General features: G+C 41.7%; 1 protein-coding gene across 9 annotated transcripts in view; it reads right to left on the bottom strand.

Annotated features, from left to right (window-relative positions):
* Positions 1-26493, bottom strand: part of SETBP1 (SET binding protein 1) — a 250603-nt gene that overhangs the window by 68598 nt on the left and 155512 nt on the right. For 8 of the 9 annotated variants that reach the window (XM_021379665.1, XM_021379667.1, XM_021379666.1 and 5 more), the window contains one exon: positions 10539-14004. In XM_021379665.1, coding sequence (XP_021235340.1) covers positions 10539-14004 — 3466 coding nt within the window. Of the gene's footprint in view, positions 1-5525; positions 7018-10538; positions 14005-26493 lie in introns of those variants that run through there. The other variant, XM_021379668.1, reaches the window with a different exon arrangement.

The following is a 26493-nucleotide window of genomic DNA, read 5'->3' on the forward strand; positions in this document are numbered from 1 at the left end:
CATGCACTGTACAGGTTCATATACTTGCTCAGTTTCTCTGGGATGTAAGTGCTACTTCAGATGAAAAGGATGGAGCCATTCCCTGGGTCTCAGATACATCCAATTCACTCATGTGGGGACTTCAGTTGACTCATGGATGGTTTAAATCACATTCACTGACTTGTTCAGACTAGGCAGCATCTCAGAAGCAGAACCAAGAAAAAACTCAGGAGTCCTTAATCTGGGTTTGAGCCTGATTTATTATCATTTTTACCTTCAAGGGGTTTCTTTAATCTCAGCAAGGCTCTTTCCCGAATAGCAGTATAGAAGAATTTGGGTTAATGCATCCTGCTCTACCCACATAAGAGTAGCTCCTATTAGTGTTTTAGCAGTTGCCCTTTTTTGCAAGAACTTGCAGAGCTGACTTGGCTAAACTTTTAATGGGTATGCTTCTAGTGTGGGAGGAAATGTTAAGCACTGCTTATTGTTACTTAGTATTACACACCCAAATGCCATAACTCTATCCAGAGTTCACAAGCATCTAGCTACTTTACTATCTACCGCAGCACACCATATCACACACACAATCTTCCTTACTGCCTAAAGTAATGTCATGATGCACTGTAGGAGCTGAAGAATGCTGGTTTTGCAAAATGTATGCATTGCTTCAGATTGCAGTGAATCCATTTAACAGATCAGGCAACAACCATTAATTTTAGTGCAATAGATTTCTCTGCTCTTCTTATTTACCAAGGAGCTGTCTCACCAGATCAAATCAATGAAATTGCAACAGACTGCCCAGCATAGCGTCAGCCAATATCTAGCTAGCATCTCAGAGAGGTATCTATTATAAAATGCCTCCAGTTTCTTTTCTGACACATCTCTACCACTCAGTCTGTTCTGCTGGAAATAGTAAAGTTAAAGTTTTCCAATGTACTTGGCTGAGTCAGAAGTGCTTTGGGGCAGTCATGCACAGGCGCACGTATTGACTGCCTTGCTAGCAGTAACTTTGGCCGTGCTGTGCCAAAGGAGATGTGCTATTGTCCTTGGGTGCACTTCTTGAGGCCACGTGTGGGGCGTACACAACTCCACCCTCAGCTGAGGTAGGAAACTTGTTCAAAGTGGTTTTGAGGTTTTGTTAAGAAGCAAAACAGGAAATCTGCATGAATTTGGAGTTTAACTATTTTTTAAAATTTCTTGCTCTCCCAGAATATTTTTTTTTTTTCTAATAGAGAATAAATAAATATCAGAATGACAAATATTCTGCAAATGAGCACGTCCCAGTCCTGGGATAAGCCCAAGCTTTTAGTGATGAAGAATGAACTTCAGGCAGCAAAGAGATCCTGGAGTAGGCTTGGGAATTTTTCTTTTCTTTTTAAAGCAAACCAAGCAACTCGAAGTCTGTGTCAACTTATTCAAGTGATCTTATGCCAACTAATCATAGCTGGCACCGAAAACAATGCTGACTGTTGCTCCTTTCTCTGCCTACACTTGAAGCAAGGAAGGCCAAAGGCACAGAGCTGAAATGGCAGTTCTGTTTCATCTGGAGAGACCTTGTATCCTCAGACCTGCTGCTCTGGAGCAGAGGAAGGACCACCAAGTGGCTCCTAAAAAATCAGTGAAAAGGGCAACAAATATATCAGGGGGGTTGAAGCCAGAGTAAGCTTTCAGGCAGAGAAAGAGTTAATTTAAAAGCTACAAACATGGTTCAGTTGGCAGCATGGGTGATTAGAGTCTCCTTTTGCCCACAGCGAGGGGCATCAGCACAAGCCCAGCTGGCCCAATGCGGTTAGCCCTGTGTGCAGCACTGCTACCACTGCTGAAGGCATCCAGGGCATCTAGTGCCCCTTGTCCCTTTGGTCCCCAGCCTTCCCTTTGGTAGCCATGAAAAGAATAAATGTCTTGGTAACATGGCCTCTCCGCACTCCTTAGAAAGCTATGGTGAAACAACCAAGTCATCTTAGAGAGAATGCCAAGCAGTCCAAGAATGGCAAAATCTTTCCATCACTGCTGGCTCCAGAATGGGACCTAACGGAAAATATCTCCATCACAAGAACTGCAGATCGCTGTGGCCATCTCCTCAGTGCACTGCTGATTCACATGCTGTGAGACCACTAAGCAAAGCTTACCTACATGTCTCCATTACTCTGTTTTAGCACCATATAACATCAGATTTGGGTCAGATTCTGTGATCAGATATGCAGATGTCACTCACAAACAGCTGAAGTAAGACTAGCAAGTTACCCATAGATAAGACGCAACTTGGCTGCGATATACCTTGCAGTTGTTATCAGCTCACAAAATTCTCCAGTTTGCTTCCAGTTTATTTAAGTTGCCTATGTGAGTTGCACAAGGCCCCAGCAACGCTTTCGCAGCTGCTGCAGCATCACTCTGACGTCAGCACTTTTATTTAATTTTCTGTCACTGTTCTTACAGATTAAATTTCAACCAGTGACCTACAGCTTGATAGCTCATTAGCAAAACCCTCCAAGCCATCCAGTCCTGCCCTTGCTTGACAGTTAACTCTACACTGCACACACTCCTGAAGACTTCTGAAATTCGCACTGCCCCATGAAAAAGTTCAGTCAAGCTCACCGCTGCTGCAAAAGTCCATGGATGGTCCTAAAACATGCACATGTCTTCAAAGAGAGATCACTGCAGATCTCTCTTATGTCCTTGCATCTTAAAAACTCCATGGACAGACAAAATTCTCCTTTCTCATCCCTCTTCTCAGCCCTTGACCTGTAGGGGAATCATTCGGACACTCTTCTTGGTGAAATCTTAAAACATGGCATTCTTACTCATTTTCTTGTTCAGGGTCATTACTGCCATTTTGTAGGTGGAGGCAACTAGAACAATGTTCTCTTGGCTTTCCTTTGCTGTAGTACATTAACATAAAGCTCCTGGAAAGCTGTGGAAATAGAAAAGCCAGAGCAGAGTATGCTCAAGAGGTCAGAGAGCCCAGTTCTCACATTTGCAATTGAGTTGGATGGGATACAGCTTGCCCTGAATGCATTATGATCTAACTCACTAACAGATGTCTAGAGTTCAGTTCTTCCTGTGCCCAGATTTGAGTCCCAGTGACAAGCAGGATAACAGCGAAAATACAAACATTGCTTCCTTTCACTTCCTCCTTGCATCTGACCAGACCTCTTGTCTTGTACTTAGCTTATCAATGTCTTCAAGCAAGAAACAATACGCTTTTGTATTGGGTACTGTCCAGAGCTATAGCACATATTTTTCATTCTAGTCTTCTTCAAACTGCAATTCAGCCACTGTCAAAACCCTAACCTGTCCTCTCCCTCCAAGCTAATGAAATCTTCTCTACAAACACTGAACACAGGTTGGCTTCAGCAGCTCTTGAGGCACTGGGCAGGGAGAGCTCTGCTGCATGGGCTCTGTCCACCAGCAGATTCTTCTCAGCCCCACACCCTCATTTCACCTCAACAGAAACTTCTCTCCTTTAAGGTTGAAGTCAACTTTGCTGACTTCAATGGAGAGACGCTTGATTTATGTGGGGCTGAGAAGAGAATCAGGCTGTGATTCTTTATTGCCTTTTAAAGCCAAGAGCCCAGCAGAAGCCAATTGTGTCTGACGTGAAGCTGCTGCACACCCAACGTGGAATCCGCACAATTCTATAAACCAGCAGTGGTCTAAATAAAAACTTCAAACAAGACATTCTGGCATTGGCCAGAAAGAGTGAAGATAAACAGCTGGGAGCCGCCAAGTTGTGAAGGAAGAACCGCTTGACTGTTGGACAGAGAGCAAAGTAAGAGGCAGAAATTAGGCAGGGTGCTGGGAGGCCTGTAACACTCCCAGAAAGCAAAGGGGTCACAGTGTTTAATCTGATTAATTCGTCACTAGTCCAAAAGACTTTGTACTGAGCCTCAGGCAGTGCAGTAAACATACAATCATTAAGAGAGGAAATAAAATATTGTTTAGGTGGTAAATACTCCGGCTCCCTCTCCCACTCCAGCTTCTCTCTTGTTTCTTCTCTCCTTGGTCGGTGAAAATAATGGAGGCAATGCAGTAAGCGAGTGGTGGCATTAAACAACAGCAAAACCCGCTGTATTTCAAATTTCCCATAAAAACACTTTCAAGGAAACCTTTGACTTGTTTTCCCCATCAGTCTTGCCTTCCCTCAATAGCTCATTCCTCTAGGAATTACCATGTACAAGATGGAGCAACAGCTACACCAGTTTGGCTTCTCTTCCCAAGACTGGCAGAAGACTTAGAGGAAAACAGCAAGAAGGACATTTATCCTAAGGCACTTTTGGAGGTCATTTCAGTAGTCTCAGTTGTACACGTAAGCATCTAGGGGCCCAAACTGATGCTTTTATGAATGCAACTGTATTTACAAATAGTGGGATTTTGCAAAGATCTGATGCTGAGTTTTACGGGCCAGATGGTATAAACACTCACCCTGTAACTGTACAGTGTCTGTCCCTCACCATAGGACACAGCAGGGATGACAACCCCCCCACTGACAATGGAGCTGAAAAACAGTTGCAGCTGCTTGAAGCTATATAGAGCCAGAGCTGGGAAAAGAGAGCATGACTAATCATAGAATTCATAGAATCATAGAATTAGCTAGGTTGGAAAAGACCTACAAGATCGACCTACAAGATCACCTAGTCCAACCATCCACCTACCACCAATAACCCCACTAAACCATGTCTCTCAACGTTATATCTAAACATTTCTTGAATGCTCTATATGTCCTGGGCAAGTGACACCCATGTCTGGATCTTCTCCCATCTACTTCAAGTACTGCTACTTCTCCTGCATCACACTTGCTGGGCACCAGTTTGTATTTGACCTCAGCATGGCTCTCTCAATAGGAAACAGCTTTTACTCCCCTTTCCCAAAAAGACTATGGTGTTTACCTGTTTAGACATTTTCTGGAGTCACATGAGAAAACTACGATACCTAAAGTGGCTCTCCAAACCCCAGTCCATACATCAGCCTACATCTGCATCTGTGCATACATTGCCATGTGACACTCAGATCCCATTGAGTCAAATGCAGTTACTAAAGAAAGCAAGGTGACTTCAAACTGATATTAGAAGATTTTTTTTCATTCACCTATTTGTCCCTTCTCCTCCCTTGTTCTAAGATGTAAATGCAAATCCATGAGTATATACACAAGACCTAGTCAGTATACAGTCTGTACTGTAGTCATTCATATCACATCTCTAAGCTAATCAAACATGAAAATTTTCACCAAAAATGGTATTGAACCAGTGTTTCCACTATTCCTAAGATAAGATATTCACTACAGAACAATGAATCCACCCTGTACATGTAGTACCATAAAAATATTATTCATGCAAATTATTAGAAAAATCAGCAATTGATTAATAAGGCGGTTGACTAATCTTATTTGACTGGGTCTTCTACATACATTCAGAAAGAGAAGGAAAGAAGTTTACTCACTAATGAAGGGTAGTAAAACTTTGGCTGATTAAGGCTTCCTGATAATGGCCTAGAAGAGCATATACTGTTCTTTTGAAAATAACAAAGAGCTCCTCACAGCAGCTTTGCCAATATTTCACCATGTTTGTTTTTGCTCATAGGCAGTTCTAATTCACAATAACGCATTTGACTTCTGGGAGAGGATGGCCAGAGATTTGCTCTGTGTTGTGTGGAAATGGCCCTTTCTAGCAGAAAAAAATGAGCCATAGAAGGGATTTTTGTCAGAGAAGAAATCTCATCTGGATAAATGGCACTCATCAGCAGAGTATGGTTACTTATATGTTTGTAATGACATTAGACAAATACTGTTCATTGGCTTGATCGTCACTTCTCCCTTGTCCCAGCATACCTCCTGCTCTCCCCTTTGGAAGATCTTATCATCCAAAGTAAGGCTTTTTAACAGGAATAAGGCACTTTTAAGATAAAGACATTAAAAGCAACTTTAAGCAAATGCAACATACAATCATGCATTTACTATATGTGTTTAATATACATATACATACGCACACATGGCACCATCCCTCTTCTCCCCATCAAATCATAGGGTCAAACACTATGCACTGTGCAGTGCCCACCCTTCAGCTATAGCTGGTGAAGGTGGTGAAATTCCATCAGAGTTCAGCCAGCACTGTACATAACAGCTGCTGAGGAAAAGTCAAATTTGAAGAAATTCAGCTTGAAGCACCGTTGGACCTTGGGAATGAACAGGTGGAGGTGATTGTAGGCAAGTTAAGCATCAATGTGTAAAACATGTTTGCCATGCTAACTATCCAGCATTCAGTGACTGATGATTACAACCTTCCTAATAACTACATGTAATTAACATTACATTCCTGTAAATTTACTGTGCATAGTGTCTGTGCTATATCTGATAAAACTCGTGTACTTATTTGCTGATCTTTCAGTCATGATGTCTACTATGCAAGCAAGACAATCTTTGCTTGTATAATCATCAGCTTAAAAAAAAAAAAAAGGCAGAAAAAGTCTGAGCAGAAAGTAACAAAGATATCGATTAGACTCACTACAAAGGACAGAAGAAATACACTCCAACATATAGTGGCTTTTGTTCTGTACTTCACCATCAGCTACATCCTGGCCTGTCATGATTGCAACTAGGAAATAATCAGACAGTTTGTATAGATAAGACGGCATCTTTGTCTATGCAATTTGAATGTTAAATGTGCTTTTCCTCATTTTTCCAACCTATGGAAATCAAAAAAGAAGTACCTCCCTCCTCTTTCCAAGGCACAGCTTATGGCATCAGGACTGTGTATCAGCAATTCAAGTCTCTTTCTCAGCACTATGTATGAAAATGAAGCAGGCTGATGTGACTAGGCAAAGAGGAGTTTGCTGTGAGGACCTCTTTTAAATACAGCTCTGCTCTGTCTCCCCAGTCCAGCTGTGCCACCAGTCTGTGGCCTCTCCCTGGGTCCCTCACCAGGAGCTTTAGCAACAAACGGAGAGCAGATGAAAAGGTCAGCCATCCAGCTGTGCACAGAGCCTGAGGTCATGGGGTGCTGGAGGTACTCCAACATTCTGCAAATGCATGAGGTGCACCTCTGGCTGTGGAGAGTAGAAGGAGAGAGTCAATGCTGTCAGTGCACACGACTGGAGAGATCTCTTTAGGATCATAGTGGTAGTATTGGCAATGCAGGATCTGAATCACCTTCTGCTATATCCTTGCCTACAGACCTGACCAATGCCATGGGTCTCATCTTCTATATCAGCTAAGTAAGCAAGTAGGTGTTTCAGTTAGTCTTTTTAAATGCAGCAAGTTTGGGTTAGCACAAGGAATATTACAAGTAATTTTAATTTCTGAAAAATATAGCGGTAAGAAACTGGTCGCAGGCAGAGAATGAGAAGACAGATGGAGCAGTTATCTAGTTTTTATGAAGAGAATCTCCAGAATAGCGATGGGGAAACAGGCAGTACATATATAAAATAGTCACGTTCATTTGCACTGTGCTTTTAAACACAAGAGGTCCGAGGATGAGTAAAATAAGCCAGAACTCACAAGGTCCCCTCTAGCAAATACCCAGTGACAGCCCAGGCTGGTGCAGTGCAGATCATGGATATTTGCTGTGGCCAAGAAAAGTGGCACTCCTCCTGTGTGACCCTTCACTCTGGTAGAGATTCCCAGCTCCTCCAGAAAGAAAGTGTAACAACTTTTCTCTTGAGCTTCTCATCTTTCTAAATTGTAAAGTCATATACCTAGGCTTTAAGGTTATCTGGCAGGATTGTTTTCTGCCATGCACACGACCAGTGGATAGCAACAGCTCATTGATCTTTTCAGAAATAGCTAGGTGCTGTTATAAAACACAACTACAATCAAAATAACAATACCTGCACCAGCACACTGCACTGGAGCTCGTTACAGCGCTTGAATGCTGAAGAGCACTAGTTGGTTCTATCATCACTCTTATCATAGATATCTCAACAGAGCGTGGGAAGATTTTGCTCCATATTTCATCTCCAGCAACATACTACAAAGTTGCAAATGTCATTACTGAGCATGCCAGAATGCCCATGTAGAGAATCTAACACTGAAATCATGATGTAAATCTATTTTCAGCTTTCATCTGAATATTCAGGATGTCTCTTCTTTTCTCTGTTATATATTATTTTTATATAGCAAAAGATGACAAATCCTGAATAGCAAGAACCATCAGGCTAAGGATCTGCCTCCTGGGACAGAGCTGTATGTTCTTACAGGATTTCCCCCCTACCCTCCCTCGTTTTACCTTTTATTTTTATGATTAGTCAATCACTGTTTAGCCACCTCAGGGAAAAGCAAGGTGAATTAGGAGAAAGAATGCCAAGGTTATCATGGAAAAGTTTAATCCCTCCTCAGTGGGAACCAGTTAATAGCTATGGCTAGACTCAAGTATGGTCCTCTGTTGGGAATCCCAGTGAAGGTCAAAGGCAGAGAGGAAAAAAAAGCTGCATTGAGATCTTAGACAGTCACAAGCAGACAGATGTTCCTAGGTTTTAATGAGCAGTCTTGGCTCCAGGTCCGTCTTGGCAGAGATACTTAGTTTTAGCATTTTTCCTTGAAGTGCAAGGTATGGCTCTGGTTAGCTAGCTTCGCTTAGCTAACTGCTGATGATTTTTCCATCTAAATAATAGCTTGACAATGAAGAAACCAGTTCATAATCTGTGACTCGATGGATTAGGTCATGGGGAATGATGTGCAGTTGTAAGCATGAAAAGTAAAAATAAATAAAAATAATAATTTTAGTTTAAATGAGAACCAGTTTAAAAAGTTTAAACAGCAAATGTGATGAAGATCCTATTGCAAGACCTCCATCTTATGTATTCATTTTCATGGTGAAATAAACAGAAGGAAAATTACAGGAAATTGATTTTTTCTTAGCAAATCCTACTTCCAAATCAGCCTGGTGGGGATCGCATCCCTACTTCGAAAACTCATTTGGGTTCACCAGTGCTAATTTTTTCTTGTCAGTTTTCTGTGCCTGAGTGAAATATATTAAATTGGAAAAACAGGCTTAGCAGACATATTCTGTTCAGAAGGCAGAGGCTAAAAATCCAACTGTTATCAAACTGTGAAATCAATAGCTTTCAATAGACAATAGAAATAACCTCATCAAAAATTCTGAAGACTTTTGTTTGCTGAAACACAACTTCCTTACTGCAATAGCTTACAAAATGCTTGCTGGAGAATCATTTTGTTCTTTGACAGGCATATAATAATCCTCATATAACTTGGGACTGAATTCAGTCTCTTTCCAACATTTTTGAGTTTCTCATTTCTGGGTGTCACAAGTGGTCTGAAATTGTATGATATGGTGAATGGGAGAGTTTTCATGGGATAAGCTCCCATTTCAGACTGCTTTTCATCATAACAGCCCAGATCTTGGTCTCAGTAAAGGAAATGGAATTCTCTAAGTGGCTTAAGTATGAGCAGTCTTTGGATCTCAATCAGCTACAAGTCAATAAAAAACTCAAGAGGCTCACATTGGCAGGTTATACACATTTTCTGTTCCCTCTCTGTTCTCTGTTGATTTTTTTTTTTTTAAAGACTAAATTATGTTTCTTTGAAGCTCTTTTCTAGCACTTTGGAATCTCATCTGCTGCTGGTTGGTTCAGTGAAGCTCACTCTTTTTCGAGAAACAAGTCTTTTTGATAAATATATGGTGGTGCAGGAGCACTGGGCTTGCTCCCAAGTTAAATTCGTTTATGTTGCAGCAAAACACCTGCCTCTGTGTCATCATGAAGGCAGCTCCCTATTGTAAAGCAAGATTCAGATTCCTTTCCCCCTTCCCAACTCTGTGGGAGAGGAACAGATGTCCTTAGTATCCAAAAGAGTTACCTCCTTCCCTATAAACTCAGCTAATATTTCCAAGTCATACATCCTCAAACTCTTCAGAGTCAGTCAGGGTTTATTGTTTCCATGCACCAGTCCCTCCTTTAAGCCACTTGATCTCAGGATAGTTACTTTACGTCACACCTACCAACTAGAAGTGACAGATTCACACAATGATTGTACCAAGGGACTCTATATATTCAGTGTAGCCATCACCATCCTGGGTCCCTCTGGATCAGTGGTACACCATACCAGTCAGGGGATATTGATCCAACTCCACAGCTTCCCATACATCTTGCTCAGCCCTTCAACAAACAGCTCTTGTACACTTTGTGGGCCAGAGCAAAGACACTCTGCTCAGTACTGTGGCTGTAATCCCAAAGGCTGGGCAACGACTATCACCTTGAGACATTAGATCTAAGCAAGTGAGTTGCCTACTTTGCCAACAGGCATTATAATTGCTGCTGTTGTAGATTGCAAAGGGTGGACTTTTGATGGAAGTGCAACAAGGATAAGTATGCAAGGTGAAGAGAAATATTCGTAAATGCTGTCCAACAACCCAAATACTTTTATAGGCCTCAGCTTAATGTGTGGCCAACTTTCTTGTCAGTATCCCTAAAGTCTAGATGGAAAACGGGAATCAATTACAAACAGTCAGAGAAGTGAGTGACTTGAATATAATTATTGAAAATCACAAGTACCTCTGTTCAGCATTAAAATTAAAATTCAGTAAGGTATAATAAAATAGACCTGAACTTACCAGAAGAGGCTGAAGAATCGTAAGTACTTCTATCCTTCCTATTTATCCTGAAGGGCTGAATGTCCTTTTCTCTGTAAGTTCCAAACCCTTCGAAGCTTCTTCTTTTATTCCCACTTCCATCGTTATCCCGTTTCTCACTCGAGGAATTCATTTCACCAAACATGTCCAGGGACTCTGACCTTGCATTACTCTCACTATTACCAGAGTATCTCTTTGTGCAAGAGTCAATGGGATCATTGCTTGAATCACTTTTATCTTTACTCTGTGTCCACTGCTGGGCATCAGAAAGTGATAAGGTAGACAGCGTATCCACTTCGAAGTTGGTCTTTGAGCCTTTGTGTCCAGTTTCACAATGCTGGTGCTTCTGCTTCTCCTTATGCTTGCCTTTCTCATTGAGCAAGGAGAGATCTTTATCTGAGCCACTTAGCCTTTCATTGATAGAGTGACTGGAGAAGCCAGTTGACTTGCTAGCGAAGAGACCACTCAGATCTTCATGTGTCCCCAGTATCCTCTCATCCTTATGCTTGTGCTTATGTTTGTGTTTCCTTTTGTGAAGCCGGCCACTTGAAAGGCTTGTTCCTCCAACCTTTGGAGGAGCCAAAGAGGACTGCATATCTCCAAGGCCCATTCCCACAGGTGTTTGTAGGTGCACTCCGTGTTTTGCTTTATGCTTGGCAGTGGTGGACATCTTCATATGAGAGCTTGCATGGAATTGGGGTGGGGGCACGGTAGGTCTCATAAATGGGGAAGCCGCTCCGAGCGTGTGAGACAGGTACAAAGGAGCTGGATACTGACCATAGTAACCAAGATTCATCATAGGCATTGATGTGTAAGGCATTCCATAGGGTGCATAGTAACTCCCACTGGGAATAGGGTAACCGAACCCTTGTAAAAAAGGCACCTTTGTCATGGTGTCATTGGTTTTGGCAGGTCTACCACGCTTCTTCTTAGACTTCATGTCAGAGGTCCTGCGAAGATAGAGCAATGGGTCATACTGGATATATGGCACAGGGTAATAGTGATCAAAATTAATCCTGAAGATGCTGGGATATGGATTTTCATGATAAAATGTGTAACTGCGATGTGAAATCCTGAACACTTGGAATTTATTGATGAGTTCCTCAAGGTCTGCCAGAAACTGGAGATCATCTCTGTTTTGCAAGCTTTTCCTTTTCCTCTTGTGCTTTGGCTTTTTCATGCTCTCATGAGAGAGAAAGTTATCCACAATGAGATGTTTCTGCCGGTGACCATGCCTGTTTTTTGTGCTGGTGTCAGATGGGATAGCCTCTGGATTGTCCAGGGTGCAGAAATCAAAGGAGTATCTCCGGCGGGATTCTGAGCTTTTCTCAGCTTGGTCAGAAGTACTGTTGTTGTCTGTACCTATCCCACTGTCGCTCGGTATGGTTTCCTCACTGTGAGACTCACTCACTGGTGACAGTGTAACTTCTTTTAGAGAACCTATTTCACAGAGGTGGGAAGGTGAATTAGCCATTAACCTGGGTGGAGACAGCTTCCAAGTTCCACTGTGCATTCCTTTCTGGGTTTTTGTAGGAAGAGCACTGATAGGTTGAAGATTTGGCATAGTTTTTAACTCTGAAAAATTTGTTTCAGTGCTTGCAGGGCTAAGGTTGCCGTTAGTCCCCACTAACTGTGTCGAAAGCGGATGAATAGCTGCTGGTGACGATGCCACAAGTGACTGCAGGTTGGAAGGCACTGCTGGGTTTTCTGGCTGGCTGGAAACAGGCCTTGAGTGCTTCATGGCTGTCTTAGGTTCTTCTGGTTGAGGCTGCAGCTCTGCTCTTGGCTTCCTGCCCCTTTTCTTACCAATGTAGATAGTCCCCCTCTTGCTGACATTGATCTGCTTCCCTAGTCTGGCATCAATGGTTGCTGGCCCAGCACTAGATGGCGGCTGGATTTTTGCTTTCAGAGCTATGCTGCTGGAGCAGGAGGACAAGATCTGATTGAGAATATTCTTCCTCTTGAGGGTTTTCATCTTATTAATGGTCTTGATAGTCTTCTTATCCAAGACCCCAAGCTTTCCAACCTTTTTGTGAAACTTGAGATCACTGATGGACTTGTCCTCTCCTGGGACCATCTGGGCCAACTTGGCCAGATTCCGTCTCCTCTTTCTTTTCTTTGTTCCTGGAAATTCACGATTGATTGGACTCACTGGGCTAGTGGATGTTCCCTCATGAATGGTTTCAACAGTGAGCAAAGGCTGTTTCTTTGGTCGTCCTCTTTTTTTCTTGACAGGTGTGATCACAGTAAGACTGTCTGTATTGGTATACAGAGGGCTGGATGGTGTAATGGGATAGGCTGAAGGAGGTTCCACCATCATCTTCTCAGATGTTGTCATGGAGGTCTCCCGAAGGATAGATTTAGGTTTGCTGCAGGTCCATCGCCGTTTAGCTGTGAGTTTTGGGTGCTGGACCTCAGACAGTTTGCTAGCTGTGGGGAGATCAGCGGATAGGAGAGTAGATGTCACAGGTACGGATTTTCTGAGTCTGGTGGCACTGTTGGGGGAAGTTCTGTCAGTAAGCACACTGCTGTCAATAGCTGCTAAGGGGGACTCATTTTCAATCACTTTTCCTGGCTTTGTGACTCGAATATCTTTTTTACTCCCTTCTGACTGAGCGATAGTCCTGTTTGCTACTTCACTGCTCATAGCAAGCCCAGAAGGCAGGCTTTTCTCCTGGATAGTTTTCTCCATTGAAGATTTTGTAGATTGCCTTTTTTTCCTCTTGTGGCCAGATGTATCTGTTGTTGGAGACTTTATTGGGATAGTAATTCGTACATGGCTAGTGTCATTTTCACAGCTGCTAGCAGAAGCGGAATTCTGTTTTGATGGTGACGCATCCAACACGCTGTCCATCGAATAAGACTCTTTTTTTCCTTCCATGCTGTCATGGCATTTGCTGTCAAATGCTTTCTGAGCGCTCTTCACCCACTCAATGTCAGCAGTTTGGATGGTTTGACATATCAAGTCCTTTTTGCTGGACTTCTTCTTTGTACTCCCAGCAGACTGATCAGGAGCTTCCAGCTGCACACCTCCGTCTTGATCACCTATAGGCAACAGCCCGTTGCACTCAGAGGCACTGCTCGGCTGAGCAGCCACACCAATGTTGGTGGGTGATGGGACTGCACTGCAAATGGCAAGCTCTTTGCTGCTGGCAGACAGCTGCCCCCACGTGCTGCTGGCACAGGACTTCTTTGCTTGGGATTTACTGAAGGAAACTCCTGGCTCCGGAGGGGTGACCTTGGTGGCACTAACTGCTTCTCGACTGGGTTCTGTGTTGATGAAGCAACTTTGAGAAGTGGATCCAGTATTGGAGTTTGTTGACCAGTCAAGATGGTGCTGATTGCTACTTTTCTGCTGGTGCTTTGATTTTAAGGTATCACCGGTGAAGTCTTGTTGGAGGCCTGGATCATAGTGCAGGGTAGAATGTTTCTGTGGCCTGTCATAAACCTGGAAGGTAAGAGAAGAAGGAAAAAACAGGAAAAAGTTAGTTTATCGGTCCATTCATAACCACTGGCTGCAGCTCTTCAGTTGCACCGTGAATGACAACTGCTCTAAGCCAATGTCCTCATAACAATTAGGAGCCTTTATAAAGTGTTCCTATACTTCATTCAAATTTGCATTCGGATTCATGCACTGTAAACAAGTTTTGTGTGTTATCCCATTCTAAAAAACAATGGAAATATTTCTATAAATGCTAAATTGCAGAGGAAACATCTTTTATTGATTTTTAATTTAAAACATGAGCAAAATATTCCCTTCCAATGGATGAATGGTGTAACTCAGCCTCTCAGTGAGAATGCTTTTCCTTAAAAATAATCCCTAGCAGAACTTGATGCTCAGAATTAAATCCCCTGATGTAAACAACATGAATATAGAATTATCTGTGAAGCTACAACAAACAAGAGGAAAACCCATGAGTTCATCGCCCCATGAAGCCAAAATCCTCAAAGATTTACTTGCTTAAATTTCCACATAGAAGTTATTGTCACAAAATCAGTGCTTAAAAACGATAAGCACAGCATCCAGTGTGTGAGGTACACTTGGCAAGTTCAAGATTTGCATTATTCTCTTTATATTGTAATAATCTGCTATTTGTATTGTTGGTAAGAGACATTGTCAATACGATTTTTAATCTGACAGCAATCCTTCGAACTGCAGGGGTAACAGAAAGGGCAGAATTATGTTGAAGACTTCTACAGAGCAAAATAAAGGCTTCTTTATTCTTGGCAGGCCACCTTCAGAAAAAGGAAATTATATATTTTTGCAGCTATAACTTTTTCAAAACTCTTTTAAATGTAACAAACAACTGAACAAACAGACATTTTACTTTCTCTCACTGACCTCTTCTAGCCATTTGTTTTGTTTTCTCCTGTCTCATTTAGATGTTTTATTTCGTAAACATCTGGACCAAACTGTGCAACTGATTTTGAGCACCTAGTACAACAAACTAACAACTGTTCCTAACAAACTGTAATGACACCGTTCCGAATACCAAATAAATGATGAGAGACTTAAAATAAATGCGTAACTAAGGAAAGAACAATAGAAAACAACTGCTAAGTGTCTCATGTTTCTGCAAACATGCTGTTACAATTAAGTTTCTATCAGCAGCATTACTTTAGATCCCTGCTTGGGTTGTTTGCCACAGAGATTTTGGGGTCAGCACAAAATGGTTCTGAGCTCCTTGAGATCTAGTCTTCTGGGAGATTAGGTGTCCTCAGATTTTGAGCAATTTCAGGGGGATTTGAAAGGTGTTAAATACTCCAAGTCCACGGTACGTTATTTAGTGACCAGCAAACATGCATCTTATAGGCAAACTGATGTTGAGGTATTCTTAGTATTCACATGAAAAAGGACATGTGGTCTTTCTGGAATAGGCAGTAATGATGAAGTTGTTCTGGTCCATTGTCTGTGGAGTAATTGGGGACTCTTAAATCCTGTGGATAGTTCAGCTGTTGTACATATGGACCAGCTACGCTCAGGGAAAGCAGAGATTTCCAGGAATTGTGGAGTGAGAAAATGAAAGCATGCAGCTGCGGTGGAGCTGCAGATGTCACGGGCAAGCGACACACGTTTTTTTCAGCCTGAGAAAAGAGCCGAAAGCATAAACAGACCTCGGGGAAGGAATCAACTCCTCCTCCTTGCAGTGGCCTCCCACGCTCCAGCCACACCGCGGCCTAGGGGTGCACAGCTCCCAGAGCACAGCACCAATGTCCTCCTCGGGTAAAACACAAGGGAAAACACAGCCCACCTGCTTCCACGTCTCCAGAATGAGGTTTTGTATGTTGTCATGCCTCACAGAAAACATATTATTCCAGTGTACAATTTCTAACTCGGAAAAAGCCTGGAAATAGTGGGTTGAGGCCTCTCCCGGCCCCTGGGGCAGAGCCAGGATGCTTCTGTGGAGATTCCAGCCCTGTGGCTGCTGTCAAAGCAACTCCTTCTCCTCACATTACTTGCAAAATGCTGAGCTGCAAAACTGAACAACTTGAACAATTTCATTTGGGAAAAGAGAAGGTGACCACTGCAAGACAAAACATCACAAGCTAGCAACACCCTGGTGCCTCCAAGTACACTGCACACACCAGAATCTCTGGTTTAAAAGGAGCAATAATCTCTATATTTAAAGCCGTTAATAAGGGCTCAGCATTGAGAGGCCAGCTGTATATCAGAGATGAGTGCTGATATATCAGTTGACTCCTCCAGTCTCATTTCCTTGTTCCACACGCTATAAAACGGTGATGCAACTACCAGCATATCCCTAATGATAGCCTTGTCATTACTCCAGCACCACAGGCCACCACAACATTAATCTTGCAATTCATGAGAAAGATAGCCCTCTGTCATCAAAGGTGCCAGTGCTTGCGGCACTTAACCACACAGATAAATATTCCAGTTTTAACAGGGCTTCAAAAACCAACCAGTCGGCAGGACTGGGGAACTTCATTTCCTAAATGGGATGTCAAACTATATATCTGCTGAAGCACACAGCAGTCCACTGGGTGTCTTCATGATACTCCTTCCAGCATATTGTTTGCAATTTGCTCTCCCCTGCCAGACACGTCCATGTCATCCCAAAATAATTCTTCTGCAGAGAAGACCAGAGTAACCAGAGATCATGCAGGTGCAGTAGGTTGGGTTTCATAGGCTGTATCAAATACATGGGGACCGTCTTCTTAAAAGCACTAGTAAATTGGTTGAAAGTAATGCAGCAAAATTTATTTCTTTTGGTGTATCTTTTTGTATTGCTGTCTGATCCCATTGGTCCTAATATCTAGGCTTCATCCTACCCCTCTGGGTGAGCACCACCCTAAGAAGCAAACAATACCTAGTAGAATGTATCCGACCTCTGAGATGAGCTAGCAGAGGATGCCTGAGCTGTCAAGGGAGGGGGGGAGGGGGTGAGAGTAAATGAGGCTCTTCAAGAGCCTGTATCTTGCCACCTTACACAGAAATTCATTATTTTATTTGTCAGTGAGCATATAATATACTGCAGCTTTATAGATCAGTAGCAAGGGGCTTTTGACTCAGAAAGAGTTCCATTTTAAAAACCGCTTGGATGTGGTGCTCAGGGACATGATTTAGTGGTGGGTTGTTAGAGTTAGGGTAGTATGGTTAGGTTGTGGTTGGTCTTGATGATCTTGAAGGTCTTTTCCAACCTGAGCAATTCTATGATTCTATGGCAGCACAGCTTGAGACCAGCACCAAGAATAGTGGTCTTTTTCATGAAAACAGGATGATTAACCTTTGCTTACTTTTTAGTGTATGATATCCTAGAAATACTTCAAACTTCAGTGCTTGTCTCTGTAGTTCACTTTTTCATTAAAAGAGATTTTCTTTGGCAACTAACTATTCTGGACCAGGACCATTCTCCTTCATCCGATGTGAAAGTAGAAACATATTTTAACCCATGCAATTTTATCACTAACCTTGGTCAATATTTCTCTTGATATTCAGTTTACTAAAAAGCCCTAGTGGGTAATAATCCCACCTTTCCTTTAAAAAGTAAAAACAATATGTTCTGCTTTGTAACTGCAAAGAAGTTTGAGCAACACAATCCAGAATATACTAAAACTTAAAGTAAAAAAAAAAAAAAGTGACATATGAATCCTGTTATCATTGGTGAAATGGTTTTAGTGACAAGCTCATGACTTTCAGTCCTCACTTCAGGCAGCTGTGGGTAGACTTACAAGCAGGATACATCCTGTTTACAGGCAACTGAAGAGAACCGGACAGAGAGCAAAGGAGATGGCAACGTGTGCTTTCACTTGCCTTGCCAGACCTGTGTATCCCTGCACCTACAGATATACATACTTCTCTGGGTAATTTTATTATTAAATTTATTCAGGCATGCAGCCCTCACTGGGCTATATCCACCTTCCTGATGAATGGTACAAAGAGAGCCCAGTGGATGAAGCTATCCCTCTTGGACTCTTTTATTTTAACTACTAGATGTATCACTCTGCCTCCACATTCCCTCCGAGCTTCTCCCCAAATCTACGCACTACTACCCCTCCCAAAGCAGAAAGAGGGAGGAGATTCCAGTAACCAAATCAGTAAATCAATAAGATAGTGAGGAAAAAAAAAATCCAAACTACAGAAAAAAAATGAAAGCAACTAAAAAAAAAATTAATAGAAAAGTAATACACACATAAATATCACCTAAGACAAATTACTTGCTTACAGGGTGTGGTACCTTTTCGCTCCAAATGCAGTTTTATTCTAGAGGTAACACACATACAGCTTGTCAGGAATCTGGCTTGCAAATCAAAGTTAATACTACTACGCCCCCTCTTTAAATCATTCGCAGATCCATCTGTGTAATGGCTCCTCAAGTGTAATTCCCTATTAAGAGGCTTTATATGGAGAGATAAGCAGCTGGTTCCCATGTCACTAATTGCTGTCTGCTGTGATTTTAAAACATCTGCACCATTGTGCTCTTCATTTTCATATTCTAATCACCCTGAAACTTGAAAAAGGTACATCATTGATTGTTTCTGTGGGTTAATTAGTACACAGTCTCCTTGTAGAGACAATTTAAAGGCAGTCAGAACCTCAATCAGCAAGTTTGTTTTAAAAATTAATAACATTGGGAGCGTCTGTGGGGATTGGCATCCACAGTGACACATCAGAGTGTGCTCTGGGGACATACCATCCTTTGTTTTCTTCTTCATAGGCTGAAAATAAAATTAAAAAAAAAAAAAAAAGAAGAAGAAGAAAAAGAGGAAAGGCATTCCTGAATGAATAATATCACTTAAAGACTTTGGAAGTGTTTGCCTTTTCTCAGGGCCACTCCTGCCTCTCCAACAAGCAATAATCTCAGAAAAACATTGTTCAATTCCTCTCTGTGGTCTAGGAGCCTGAAAGGCATTTCTGGTAGCAATTCTGGCAATGAGGAGCTGACATCTCATTGGAAATCAATAGGGTGACTGCTTTAATGTATGCAAGCGTTTGGTCTGTTGGCCACCTGGCTGGTTGATGCTGAGTCACGAGACTGTTTCCAAGCCATGCGGAGAAGTGTATTAGCTCAGGCACAGCACTCTGCTAAGGGAGCTGTATAGCATGCAGACTGGACCTTCCTTGCACCTAGCCAGATTTGAGAAAAGGCAAGTCTGCATTCATTCCTAACTCAGCTTTAAAAAAGTTAAAGACAATGCTGGTAATGTTTCCAAACTATGCTGAAAACAGCTCTTTGGTGGGGCACAAGGTCAGCCTGAGATTTTCAGGACTGAATGAATAAATATGGCTGCAGTGAGGGTAAGATGAAAATACAATGGGCACCTGCCTTCTGAAAACAACAGATGTTGCTTTGGTCTTTCACATGGAGTTCCAAAAAACAGGAGAAACTCCAGGTAATTAGTTCCTCTTGAAAAGCTTTCTCTTCAGTTTCTGCATCCTATACATGCATGAAAATAAGTTACTGGCAAAGAAAACCCTTTGAGAGGAAGAAAAAGTCTGAGATATCCTGCTCCAACACATGAATAAATAATCGTAGCTCAGCTCATACTTTTGCTCAAAACTGAAACTGAGCATTTCCTCTCATGTCCCAGTGGGGCAACTGAAAACAGCTCACTTGAAGCTTATAATCAGAACTAAAGGTTGGAGATAATTCACATCTTTTGCTGAGTGCACTGAGCCTTCCTGAGTTAGCTTTACTCTGCAAATAAAGGATACCAGGTGGAAGAGATTCCAGGTTTAGAGGAACTTAGTTCTGGTCTGGTGACTCATGGGTTGAGCAGTAATTGTTATCAATTTATATTTCAGGATTGTTTGATTGACTCAGGTCAGTTTGTAATAGCAAGTGTCTGAAATGGCTTCAGGAAGTCTTTTAGATCCTTGGTGACTGTAATTAGGGAGGAGGAATCACAAATTGGAATATGACACTTTCTAGAAGGGCAAACAGTAGTAATGCCTTGTGAGAAACTCCACTGAAGCTAGTTCAAAACTGATATAGGGGCTTTAATTCCCATTAAAATATGAATGGAAAACATGTCATCAGGCATTAACGTGAAATTCATCATTATTGTCCCAGAGAAAGGAAATTTTCCAGCAGCGTATAAAATTCAGCACTCCCAGAGTTCGCTCCTTCCCTAAAACCCTGAATCTTCAATAGTACAAAGCCCAAGCACCACCACATTCACACAACTGAAGATCATTCATTAGGTATGGAAAGAGAGGCAGGAGTTAACACAAAGCTGCAGGGGGACTACTTGAGAGCGAGACACAGCATGGGGTAAGAGTGGTTTAATTAAAAGCAAAGCATCACCTGTTTGTGTCCATTCACTGAACATAAACATAATGGACTGTGGTGCAGTGCTGTGCAAATCGAAAACAGTTTCACTGAAGGTACTGGGGATCCTTCCAGATTTGCATTGCCATTGTTACATACCTCTGTCTTCCCTGAAGTATTTGTGTAATCATATCAATACAGAGAAGGTGAAGTTCCGTGGAAGAGATGGTGCTGTTATTTGCTGTTGCACCATAAGCACCTTGTTGTTCATACCATGGGCACGGTCAAGATAACTAAGTAAAAATATTGATAAAACAAAAGCTTTTGCATTGCCACCCTTCTGAGAATGCTTATCTAAAGGACTTTTTCTTACAGAAATGATAAAGCAATGCACAGAGTACTGAATGGTCTAAAGATGTTCACATGATTGCAAATAATAATTTTTCATGCATTCCAACTAAAGCATCCTGATTTGCTTTATAACTGCCAGATTCTACAGTTATTCCAAAATAATTTTGGTACTGCTTTAAACTGGATAATTTGCACACTATTTCAATGTTCAGCTGCATTCCAAACACTTTCAATTTCCAAACACAATAATTGAGGATTTTATTTGGGTAAATTGCAACAAACTGTGAATTTATAAAGGTAGGATTTGGAGCTAGGAGCTGATCCATTCCTTACTCGCCGAATAAGCTCATCTCTGCACATACTTTTTTATCAAATGTTTAGCAACCCTGTTCTTTTCAAGGCTATGTATTAAACACCGAGTCTGGGAAAACTCTAAACAATGGGATTTTTCTGTCGTCTCCAACAAAGAGCCTGTCACCACTGACATAACAATGCAGTCGAAGTATCATGTTTAAGCATAACACATTTTGCTGCCTAACTTTAGGCAGCTGGTAGAGAGCAATTAAAAATCACCTAAGGTGGACTACAGTGGAACTAACACAGTTTTGGTGAGACAACCCTTGCTTGACCTTAAGCCAGTGCAAAGTGTTTTAAGCAAGTGTGTCAGTTGGACATTACACCCAAGAAGCCAGGGTTTGCAGAGGAAAATGCCTTGCTAAGCTTCTTGCTTTCTTTTGTCCAAAAGCTGTACTAATGAACCTAATAGAATCAGTGACACAAAGACTTTAATACTGATATATAAAACTACTTCCATCCGTTCAGAGGTGCTATAGTCCCATGGAGCTGATGTGCAAGTAAAAAAAATGCAGATCTAACTGTCTATCCCATCAAGTTCTTCCTCTTTCCTCTGTAACTTCAGCATTTGTGGGCAAAATCAAATGGCAGAAGAGTCCCAGGATGGATGGAGTCCTATAGGCTCTATCGAAATGCTAGCAGTAAGTATTTATCTCTGAAATGTCTGTGGTGTTGTCCAGGACATTAATGCTTCAGCACGTCTCAGATTACTAAATTGGAAATAAGGATGTGAGCAGCTGTGTGCTCTAAGTTTCTGCTGTAATTTTTAAAAGCCTGCAGTGCTTAATTTGCATTGAAAGATTTCTTTTATCCCTCATTTATTATAGGAATTGCAGCTTTATCCTGAATGCATTTTTTTTTTGTTCCAAGGGGTGGGGGAATTATAAATGGCTTTTCCACTGAGGCCAGTGCTTCTTTCCACTAGAGTTAAATAATTTGATTATAAATTGAGTCCTTGAATGTCAAGGAGATGCTGAATTCACCTGAAAACAGGCATTTAGAAAAGCTCATAAAAGCTGTGAGCTCCAGTCAGTTAGCTCATCATTCTTTTAGCATGCACTTCGTTTAGCAGTTACTGACCGCCAGATTAATTCTTTCAAAGCATCCTGATTGCAGCTAAGGTCTAGCATGAAGTATTGCATGTGCTGCAGCATTAGCACAAAGTCCAGAGATCTGCCAGAACATCTATCTGGTGCATCTGGGTTAAATCTCATGAAAATTTGCAAGGGAGTTTAAATGTATCGAAGGAAAGCTCTTCCACTTTTCTGCATCAAGGGGTGAGTCCTGCCCTAACAATTCACCCTGAAAAAATGAAACTGATCCGCAGCAAGATGTGGGTGGTTCATTCCTTTTGGAAAATCTGCCTAAAGATGTCATACATGACAAATTTCTAGCTCCACTAGGTATGTACTCAAAACCGCATTCTCTGTAGAGCCAGCAAATGATGTGGGATGAACGAGCAGGAGAGATGCTCCATGTTCTGGACTCTCTCAAAAAGCTGGTCTCCATCTCCTGAGTGGGATTCTCCTTGTTTTTCATCAGTAAAATAATTATGTTCTGATGAAAGAGAATAGATACATGCTCATCTACCCTCAAATTCTCATTCTGCCATACCCAACAATTCAAGCAAGCGCGTGCTGAACCCTACCCCATACGCAAAAACCACAGGACAGCTATAATTTCAGATTTGTCCTCTCAGTTTATATGTACCCTGTGCCCATTTTTCAAAGATGTTTTGGATAAAATATAATCCTTTTCCCCATATTCCTAGTACCAACAGCAACTGCATGACACAATTTCTGGGGAGCTTTGCTGTGGAGGCTGAAGACATTAGAAGCGTGGCAGCAGGCTGTTTCTGGTCTAAAGATGATGCCCTCTCCTGTGACATAGCCATCAGCTTTAGTCTTCTACCAGGTGAGTTCATTTACGCCCCTAAGGAGTTAGGTTTGAAGAAAAACACAAAGCAATTCACTGGGACATCTGAGGCATGGACACATTCTGTGAGGATGCCAACATCCACCTGCAAGTCCACTTAGAAGACAGTAAGAGCAGCAGTTTGGGGTGGCATTATCATCACAAACTGCCCTGGCTAACCCTCCTGGAACAACTTTATCAATCCCCGGATGTGGTTCCCCACAAAAACCTCTTCTACCCAGATGCTTTTGCTAGTTCCCTCACCGCGCACATAGCAAAAGCATTCCCATCAGTGGAAGTTTGACCAGGCTAGCAATAATGTTTTGGAGGAAAAAAAAAAATAAAATAGTAATGATGACATCAAGTATTTTAGTGGCAGTGGTGGCTGGGGTGATGATGAGTGGTATCACATTTTGGGGGCATTTCTGTGCTTTTTCTGAATGACACACATCTCTCTTTTGATGTTCATTCCTCATCCCTCCTCCCTCTCCTCCCTCCCCAGCTATCACAGAATCACCTTTACTAATAAACCTCCAGTTCGAATAGCAGGTTTTATTTAGTGTGCTATAAAAACAGTCATTTCTCAGATCATAAAAGGGGCTCAACTGGACTGCATCATTTTGCTGAAGTGAGTTTTCTGGTGCAGTGATTCTCTCTTCTAAATGCCACAGTCTCCCACTACCAGTATTTATGTGCCAAAATAAAATGCAATTTTCTGTATTTTATTAAGTGTGAATCTCCAATGGAAATCCATTAGGGAGCTGAACCCAAGATTTAATTGTCCCTTGATTTTATACTTTAAAGACTTTCTCAGCCATTTTCACAACAGCTCCAGTATAACTACACTTTTATTAAAGTAAAGCAGCAATCCTTAAAGGCCATGACCAAGTTGAGGTTTGTTTTCTACAGAAATAAAACGGCAGCATAGACTGAAAAAAAAAAAAAAAAGAGAGAGAACACAGTACAGCAGTCTAAAAAAGAGACTTGCAAGGCACACCAAGCATGACTTTGTGCTTAAATGACCTCCCAGATTTCTCTGGCATCTCACCTAAGATATCTGGGATAAAATTCAGCTCATTGAATCCCCGTTCTTTCACTCATGAGTTTGAATAAACAGGTGGAAAATCTCCTAGTCTAGAATTAAGGTCTGGGATTATTATCCAGAGCAGCAAAGCTTGTAGCCCTCCCGGCTCAGGATTTGCTTATCCTTGCAGATGATCTAGTCTGGAGAAAATCTTCAGTTGTTGGACATTTAAAAAAATTCAGAGCTCTCTCTGTATGTGTTCTCTTAGGAGTGGAGCCGTTGAGAGTACATAGAGAGATGGTATAGTGCTGCCAGCATCTCAGTGTTGCACTTTTAATAGCCCACGTTCTACTAAATCACCTAAATACATTTCTTCACTCTACACATGTTGATGAAGCAGAAACATTCCCAGTGCTGTCATTACTTCCTCCTAAGTGCTGACTGTGTGCTTGAGTTGAGTAACTCCATAAAAATACTGACACTGAAGATACAATCCGCTATCCCCTTACCCTGATACAGGGTAAATCGGGGAAAGACAGTACACACTTCAGACATCAACATGTTTTTATCCATTTCTGCAGGAGCAAAGTTAGACCTAATTAAACCTCTTTTTTTTTCTTCCCCAAATGTAGCTTATTCTGAAGGATAAGCATCAGTAGAGATGGTAGAAGGTACGTTTTTCCAAGAGATACTGGAGGAGAGAGGGAGATGAGATAAAGCACAGATGATAGTGGTGTTGCAAGCATTTGAGGAACACATCAAAGGGACTTCAGATGGGGACAAGAGTGCCACAGCAGGTCCTTCAGCTTAGCAGACAGATACAGGGTTTGAAGCAGAAGCTAACGACAGTAAGATGGAAACATAGCCCACATTTTTAATAGGGAACATAAATAACCATGAGAACAGCTTATCATGTCAATGGATTCTCGATTACTGGAAGTTTCTTGTAAATCAAGGCTGGGTGTTTTTTCAAACAGATATGCATTAGTGCATGACAGATATTGGACTTGTAACAGGAATACATTTAGGCAAATCCCCTGGTATGAGTCATGCAGGAGGTTTGACTAAGTGATCACAATGGCTCTTTCTAGCCTTAAAAATCTGTGGCCATATATCCTCTCTATATCCTCAAGTGTTTCGTCCAACCACGTGTTAAGCAATTCCAGCAATGTGTCTTCAAGCCCTTCCTCTGGGAAGCTATATCCCAGTGTAATAAATCTCACTGCTCAGAGCCTCTTCTTTCTTCCCCTGGAATCATTTCTATCCCTAGACACACCTCAGTTGTGGATTCATCCCAGCAATTCTTCCTCATCCTTGGCACCAAAAAGAATATTTCACATTTTTTAACAATTCATTTCACTTGCCATATTCCCTGCTGCTGTAAAGCAGCTTGTCTCAGTGGTACAGCAGAGTTTATTTACTAGGAAGGACCTTTACATCCTGACAAGCCCAGTGAGATGTGGTTCTCCCCAGAGTGAAGATGAGCAGTGTTGGATTGTGCATGGCTCTGTAAGCACGTGCAAAGAAAAACACATTCATCTCAATGCATTCAGGAAACCAGTGTATAGGGGAAGTCGTGATTCCTGTAGCAGTTCCTCTGTGCTGGCTAAGCATGCACACACGTGGACTTTCAAGAGGTAAATAAATGTAAAATATTCCTCCAGACTGGCCCTGTCCTCACCAAATAGGGCTTAGCTGAGATTTGGCCCTGAGCTTCTAAATGAGGCACAAAGTTTGATATCCAATCTGGATCTAAATCTCACATACATCTGTGGAAGTGCACAAAATCAAAACATCCTGGATCTGAAGACATGAGGAACATTGGGGTCATTTTTAGGCACTGGCTGCCTTTTTTTTTTTTTCCTAAAAAAGCTGCTTTTTCTTTCATAAATACAGAGGAACATATTGATTTGATTTACATTTCTCTGCTATTAAAAACAGGACCCCAGATGCAAACCACTTAAATATTGGAGGTGTCTGTATCCAATGTCATGTTTAGTGTTCAGTAATGTTTTTGAGGGCTGTGGGGGGACAAAAACCAACAAAATCTAAATCTCAAACCACTGAATTTTTAGTTACTATTTCTTTACCCGTTCTTTTTTTTCCTCTTTGTTTTGTTTTTGACTAGACAATGCACTTATTCTTGCACATTCTCCCATCAAGGATTTCTCTCAAAGATACATGTGTATTTATTTTCTGCAAGCAGACAGAAAAACCTTCTGAAATCAGTGCAGATTCATCACCCACCCTGCACACGACCTTATCAGCAGTTGCGATGGGTGGCCCCTGTGGAATACTACGGAAAGGGCAAAGCTGGGAAATGTGCACTTTAAAGTGCCAGAGACTTTAGTTCAGTGCACAGCACTGCTGCAGACTGTTCAGCTTGTTATGGATATCTGAGAATTTGAGATTTCCCTGACTGGAGGTTGTAAGATTTATTACAGTAATTTTTTACTTATGTCTTTTCCTCTTGGAGTAGGTTAGGCACTACTGAGGGTAGCAGATACCTGCATGTATAACATCGCCAGTGAAGAAGAGAAGAGGAAGAGAAGAGGAAGAGAAG

The sequence above is a fragment of the Numida meleagris genome, chromosome Z, assembly GCF_002078875.1.
Source record: "Numida meleagris isolate 19003 breed g44 Domestic line chromosome Z, NumMel1.0, whole genome shotgun sequence".
Taxonomy (NCBI): domain Eukaryota; kingdom Metazoa; phylum Chordata; class Aves; order Galliformes; family Numididae; genus Numida; species Numida meleagris.